The sequence below is a fragment of the Staurois parvus genome, unplaced genomic scaffold (assembly GCF_062004578.1).
Source record: "Staurois parvus isolate SC_StPar_1 unplaced genomic scaffold, SC_StPar_1.0 ptg002421l, whole genome shotgun sequence".
In the NCBI taxonomy this organism is placed as follows: domain Eukaryota; kingdom Metazoa; phylum Chordata; class Amphibia; order Anura; family Ranidae; genus Staurois; species Staurois parvus.
In genome coordinates, this window is record NW_028320217.1 from 180172 (window position 1) to 187500 (window position 7329).

The following is a 7329-nucleotide window of genomic DNA, read 5'->3' on the forward strand; positions in this document are numbered from 1 at the left end:
AAAAGAAAAATTTATATATATATTTATATTTTTAGTTGTGGTGTTTTGTTTTTCCCAACTAGTGTCAGTAATTGGGATGGCCTCGCTCTGTCCTGCCTGCAGTTCCCTCGTTGCCCAGCAGGTGGCGGCGGTGCTGTACGCTGGTTGGGAGGGGGGGGGGGTAGGATATCTCAGTCCCTCCCGAATGACTGACACGGACCAAAGTTATCCCGGAATAATACAGCACGCATGTGCACGGACCCGGATGTGATCTACCCACCCCAGAGCCGTCCTACCACCTCCGAACCAGTCCAGACTGAGCCGAACCGGGCGGTACCGGACCGTGCCGTGCGCAAGCGGGCCAGAAGCGGGCGGAGACTCACCGATCGGGTCACTGATGAGCTGCAGCCCTCCCCCTCCCCCCCTTTCTGGGTGACCCGCCCCTACTCTCCCCCCCAGCCTATCCCCAGCGATCGCCGTCCATTTCTCTTCCATCTCCATCACAATCCTCAACTTGTTACATTGTATTCTCCTCACACCGCCCCTCCCCCCAACTAGCATTAACCCGTGATAAACCTGTAAGTGGAATACATCCCATAATAGTTTATTACAGCTACAGACAACTTTTCCATTCAGTTTTTGGAATACAAATCCCCCCCAATCTCCATTACTTATGGTTGTTACATTGTATCATCATTAGATTGCCCCTCCCCCACTCAGGATTAAACCGTCTACCCTGACAATTGTCGCAACTGTAATCAATCCCATCATAGTTTATCATTAATACCTGAATGATCCACTTTTTGGTCATATTATAGGACCCCCTCCCCCGATCTCTACTTCTATCATCTCCTGGTTGTTACATTGTATCATCATTCTATTGCCCCTCCCTCACTCTGCCCCATTATAAATCCCATAATGGTACATTGCCTGGTCCAATTTTTGGTCTACAGCTAGTCCATATTATAGGATCCCCTCCCCCAGCCTCTTCTACAGATCATCTTCTGGCTGACACATTGTATCCTCATTCTGCGCATTTTCTTCGTAATTCTTTAAATTGGTTCTATGAGATTGAAAACATTCGGTTACATTGTATCGTTCTCATCTTGTGGAACCTTCTGCTCGTAACATTTACTTTTTATAAATATTTCCACACGGGATGGGCTTGTTTTTTAAAGCGAAGTTCCTGAAATGAGTTTGTAAATATTTATTACCTGACGTTGCTAGAATTCCATAATTACCTGGATTTCCCGCACTATAACCAGGACCAGCCTATCCCACCCAGAAGAAGATCTTTTCTATAAAATTGAGACTTTTAAGTTCTTCTAGTAAATGTAATTGTATCAGTCGTTCTGTAGAACCCATTGATTCCCATCTACAGATCTTGCCAACTTTTTTATATGGTTTTATAGTTATGAGATTTCTGAAGAAATTTTAATGAGCTGATCCTAATATCTGGGTTTGGGGTCAAGCCATTGAGACTGCCACCTTGGGATAACTGTGGAAGGTCTCGGAGATTGCTTTAGATCCCTTTTGGGATCATTAGCTCTGCTTTCTTGATTCATTTAGGAACTTTGTTGAGAAACGAGAGACATTTTAAGGAGCTGGACCTAATATCTGGGTTCGTGGCCAAGCTACTGAGGTCACCTTGGCCTACAAGGTCTTCAAGACTTCCTAAGAACCGTTGGCTCTGCTTCCTTTTATTCCCTTCAGAACTATCATTTTGCTGAGAAATGAAAGACCTTTCAATATACTGGTGCTAATATCTGGGTTTGGGGCCAAGCTATCTGGACGGTCATCTTGGCCTACAAGGTGTGGAAGGTCTTCAAGATTTTCTTAGATCCTTTAGAACCATTGGCTCTGCTTCCTTCATTCCCTTCTGAACACTAATTTTGTTGAAAACTTTAAAAGACATTTCAGCTCTCATTTTGTTGAGCAATGAAAGATGTTTCAATAAGCTGGTCCTAATATCTAGGTTTGAGGTCAAGCCACTGGGACGGTCACCTTGGCCTACAAGGTGTGGAAGGTCTTTGAGATTTCCTTAGATCCTTTTAGAATCACTAGCTCTGCTTCCTTTATTCCCTTCAGAACTATCATTTTGCTGAGAAATGAAATACATTTCAATGAACTGGTGCTAATATCTGGGTTTGGGGCCAAGCTACTGGGACGGTCATCTTGGCCTACAAGGTGTGGAAGGTCTTCAAATTTCCTTAGATCCTTTTAATATCGTTGGCTCTGCTTCCTTGTTCCAATCCAAAACTCTTGTTTTGTTAAGAAATTCAAAGACCTTTATACGAACTGGTTCTAATACTTGGGTTGGGGGCCAAGTCACTGAGACAGTCACCTTGCTCTATGAGGTGTGGAAGGCTTCAGGATTGTCTTAGATCCTTTACAATCATTGGCTTTTACGTCCTTTCTCCACATAAGAACTCTTAATTTGTTGGGCAAGTCCAGTCAGAATTACAGAAGTTTCCACTTTCCAATTGTAAAAGTTGGAGAAAGAGAAAATGTTAACAAATGTCCTATGACTTTTTGGTGGGTCCAAGTTCTGAAGTTTAGAAAAGCCTCTTGACTGTGGTGGTCACTCCTTATTACGTTCTTAGTTCTACAATTCCACCTGTTTTGGGTATGGATTTCAGAGGGAAGAAATATGAACGAGGGAGTAACTGGTCAGACCCGGAGGTGGTGGAACTTCTACAGCTTTGGGGAAATGAGTCAGTTCAGATGGAACTGGAGAGCTGTCTTCGGAATCAACATGTTTTCAACCGAATTGCGGATGCTTTGAGGGAAAAAGGGATTCACAGGACTGGGGACCAGTGCCGAGAGAAGATCAAGAAGATGAAGCTGGAGTATCGTAGGCTGAAGGACAATAACAAGACACTGAGAGGTGGAAGAGCTTGGAAGTTTTATGAAGTGATGGACAGGGTGTTAACTCACCGCCCAACCCTCTCTTATGGGTCTCTAGGCCCTGGGGGTATATTGAACCAGCATGTGCTCCAGAATTCCCTCTCTGATGGCTTCCATGGTCCGTTCGCTCAGTATGGTCATTCTCAGACCCATTCAGAAATGATGGAAATCAAATGTGAAGATGTGCAGTCTGATGAGCAAGGTCTGAGTCCAGAACCCCCTTCTATGACATATATACATGATTCCGGGGGAGAGCAAGAAGAGGATGAACAAGGCATGCTGGACAGAGGAGGCCAAGACTCGCCCATATCGAGAGTGGAGGTCACTGCTGAGGTCAGCGTATCCCCCTCAGGTAGGAAACTGCATATTTGAACACTATTTATTGGCCATAGAACATTTCCATAAAGTGGACCTTTTGTGTTTGCATGCTAAGTAATGTGTAAGGCCATAGTTCCCACTGACAATAGTTTCATCTTCCTCTCTGCTCAAAAGGACAATGCCATCTTTGTTCTGGAATCCTACTTATGAAACTACATGTTGCCTCACATAGATCACTTCTCCTTTTTGCCTTTCACCTTGTGACTTGCAATGCACAGGCAGAGTGATCAGTAGGCAGGGGACGAGACTGAGGAAGGACTTCCTCCTGCCTGCAGTAGACTGATGACAATATTTCCTAGACTTCACCTCTTTTTGGTCTAGGCACAGTCACTTGCCTGGAGCTTGAGGACAGTTCTTTAATGACTAAATACAAAGTTTTTGAAAACCTTTTGCGGTTCCTGTATGTTGTATCTTATCAGGAACGTATTCATGCAGAGTTATAAGTTAGTTCTTTAACTCATTGGGGTCAAATTTATTGCCAAATGTAGAAGTTGTTGAGGTCGGTTTAGGAGCCAACAGGGAGTGCGGACTTTCATTGACAACTGCAGTAAATGAAAAGTTAGATGGCAACCGTAATTTTTGTCATTTGATATCTAGCTCTTGGGATTTATCCAGTCCAAAGCTGAAGCTTAATGTGCTTTATTTCAAATTTCCTGGTTCCTCCTTTCTCTCCCCCCCCATCATCAACATTCTGGCTCTTCCAAATGCCGTGTTGTCATGATGGGTGTGTCTGTCTGTTGGAGTGCGCATTCATTCTAGGCAGGCTACATGTGCTTGTACATTCACATGTGATGCGGAGACTCCATGATTGAAAGAACTGAAATCCAATGAATGAAAGCTGTGGGCCAGGGACAGTCAGGCTAGGGGGGAAGAAGCTAGATGATGCTGGATGTCCTCCAGCTTGGAAATGAGGGTGGCTCTATATGACTTGCTCCATCTGCTAATCAGTGTAAGCCGTACAGGAGGGGAGCCTGTACTACTGTGCAAGACTGAAGGGAAGGCTGGAGATCAGCATTTACCCAAGGGGTGCAAGTAGTCATTAATTTGGTGGGAAGACCTTTTTAAATGGTACATTAGGATTTTTGTTGAAAATGCAGAACTCACGAAAACCTAGGAAGACGTATCTGATAGACAAAATGGGACACCAGTAAGAAAATACGAGACCAAAAAAGACTTTGAGGTCACAAATAATTCTGTAATTTGGCTAATACTTTTTATTTCCTATGATTATCTGCTCCATCCAGTGGTCTATTGGTGGTATTCTGAAATTCCTCCATAGAAAAGACCTTTTTGTATGTACTGGTGACCACCTTCCATGCGTGTAGACTTGACCAAAAAACTATTTTTCAAACGAATAAAAAGGGGTTCATGTCCATAAGGATGGTCAGTAGTGATCAGCTAAGGTTTGGACCCAGGGGAAAGTATCATATGATAGCGGGCCATTGGCCATATCCGCTGTGGCCAGGTAATTCCCTGCCCTGCAGCCACACAACAGAGGAAGAGGATGCTGGTGACATCAATGACCTACCATGGCCATATTTGGACAATGTTCTGGTTATCCTGTGACCGTTCCCCGCAGATTTAAACCAAACTGGGTTTGACCTTAACCTTAGGGCCCCATTCACACCTGAGCGGTTTGTAGCTCAAAGCTCCAAAATGCTCAAGTGGGGAAAAATTATTCTTTATGGAGATGGTTCACATCTTTACTCTAAAGTCGCCTGAAGCTCAAAGTTTTGGAGCTGCTTTTGTAGCTTGATTCGAGCAGATTTGTGTGTGTTTTTTGTTTTTTTTTTTTTTTGTTTTTTTTTTTGTCTTTGCATGTTGTGTTGCTCATTTTGAGCATTTTTTTTTTTTTTTTTTTTTTCTGTTCAAATGCCAGAATTTAAAAAAAAAAAATGAATACATCTGAAAATGTGGTGTTTTATTTTGTTTTTATTTAAACTGATTCTTTAAAAAAAACAAAATGTGTGTGTATATATATATTTATTATCTATTTAATCAGTTTAAATAAAACAAAAAAATATAAATATTAGAGGTTAAGGGTTAGGTTTATGGGATAGATATAGATAGATATATATAGATAGATCGATAGATATAATTAACCCATAAACCTAACCCTTAACCTCTAATCCTAACCAAAAAATAAATAGATTGATAAATTACCTCTAACTAAACCTAAACCTAATCCCCCAACCTAATGTATTATTTATTAATTACCTCTAACCCTAACAAAAATAAAATAAAAAATAAATATTTTATGTACAGTATTTATTTTTAATAAAATTAAACAAATTTATGCCCAATTCTTAACACCTAACAAGAAAAAAAACATCAATATTTAATAAAAGCTAAAAAGATGCAAAACATAGCAACAAATTATGAAATGGAAATATATATATAATATAATATAATTTTTTTTTTTTTTTTTTTTTATATTGGCTAGTAAAAAAACCCCAAAAAAACAAAGCTCAAAAACGCTGTACATAAAACGAGCAAAAAAAAGCAGTTTTGCATGCAAGCTAACTCCTCACCATTGGCCAGACATAGAATTGCCAGAGGTTTTGCCATAATTGTATAATTGAACACAAGTTTTTTTTTTTTTTTTTTTTTTTTTTTCTTAACGTGCAACCAGAATTTTCCAGCAGACTGAAGTCAATGAATTAGCCATAGTATATTTTTTAATTTGATAGACTTTTTGTCTTTAAAATAATTTTACAAGAATCATTTTTTTTTCTCTTGATCTCTCCCAGGTTTCAGTGAATCCAACATGGCAGGCTCCTCAGGTCAGAGCACTCATCCGCAGTTCTGGAGGAAAAGGAAAACATTGGAGCCGCTGGAGGACCTCATCGCTCAGATGCTAATGGCTCAACGAGCTTCAGAAGAACGCTTTCTCCAGCTTGAGGAACGAAGAATGGTGCAGGAGCAAGAGGCAGAGGAACGGAGACTTCGTCTGGAGGAGCGGAGGCTGCAGCTGGACCGTCAGCATGAGCTACGCATGTTCACCGTGTTTGCCCAGATGCTGGGCATGATACGTCAAACTGGAGGGGAGGCCATACCGGTGCCGCCATCAAATCCTGGCTTTCCACCAGAGGGTGGCCCTCTAAGGAGAGCCTCTACAAGCAAAGCTCAGGAGCCTGAAATGGGAGACATGTACAATTGTAAGCAGTACTTCAGCCCCTACCTGTCCAGTCGTGGCAACATCCTGTCTGGTTTCCGGGGCTCCTCTGAGGAGGGATACAGAGCGTATCATGAAGACAAGTACGATGAGGACAAGAACCCCAATGTAAGCTATTTTTTATTATGAGGTTCTCTTTTACTGTGTTGTAAGAACACCTCAAAGATGTTCCTCAGACCATTATCAATATCTATTTCTAAACAGCAGGGCTCCTGCACTTGAATGATGGTGTTCAACAAGTCCAGATTGCAAATAAAGAGGCCTTACTATAGGGCTTACCCAAATTCTAGTAGCCTCTGTGGCCCTGCCAATGGCCTACCTGCTTGGGGCATTTTGACTATTTTTCTGTCTACTTTGACAATGGGAAGTTGCCAATGACATTGGATGTATAAATTAACAATGCCCCATCCTTCTAAGTAGATCCTGAGGAATGTTTCCTCCTCCCGCCGAAGGGTTAAACAAATGTTTACGCCTAAGCACAATTTTGCAACGTTGACATGTGTTAGTAAAACCGTACGTATCCAGGTGGATTAAAATTTGGTTTTTTTCGGGAAAATTTGGGCTTTCATTTGGTGGTAAATTGGTAATGGGTATCTCCTGATATTATTATTATTATCATTATATATATATATATATATATATATATATATATATAATTTTTTTTTTTTTATTTATTTTTATCCTGCCTAAAGCACACTGATAATTTAGAATTTTTTTTTTTTTTTAAATAAATCCTGGCCAAACTATATTGACCTTTTTGACCCTTACTTCATCCAAACACTAACCCTGACACTGGCCCAGATCAATTCTTGATCTAAAGTATTTCTTATTTTTAATAAAATTTTTATTTATATATATATATATATATATTAGTTTTTCTCTGTGCAAGA

General features: G+C 40.8%; 1 protein-coding gene across 1 annotated transcript in view; it reads left to right on the forward strand.

Annotated features, from left to right (window-relative positions):
• Positions 1-213: 213 nt before the first annotated feature.
• Positions 214-7329, forward strand: part of LOC149430900 (1-aminocyclopropane-1-carboxylate synthase-like protein 1) — a 38557-nt gene continuing 31441 nt past the window's right edge. The window contains 2 exon segments of the mRNA XM_089665944.1: positions 214-3238; positions 6015-6547. Coding sequence (XP_089522070.1) covers positions 2608-3238; positions 6015-6547 — 1164 coding nt within the window. The 5' untranslated portion in view covers positions 214-2607.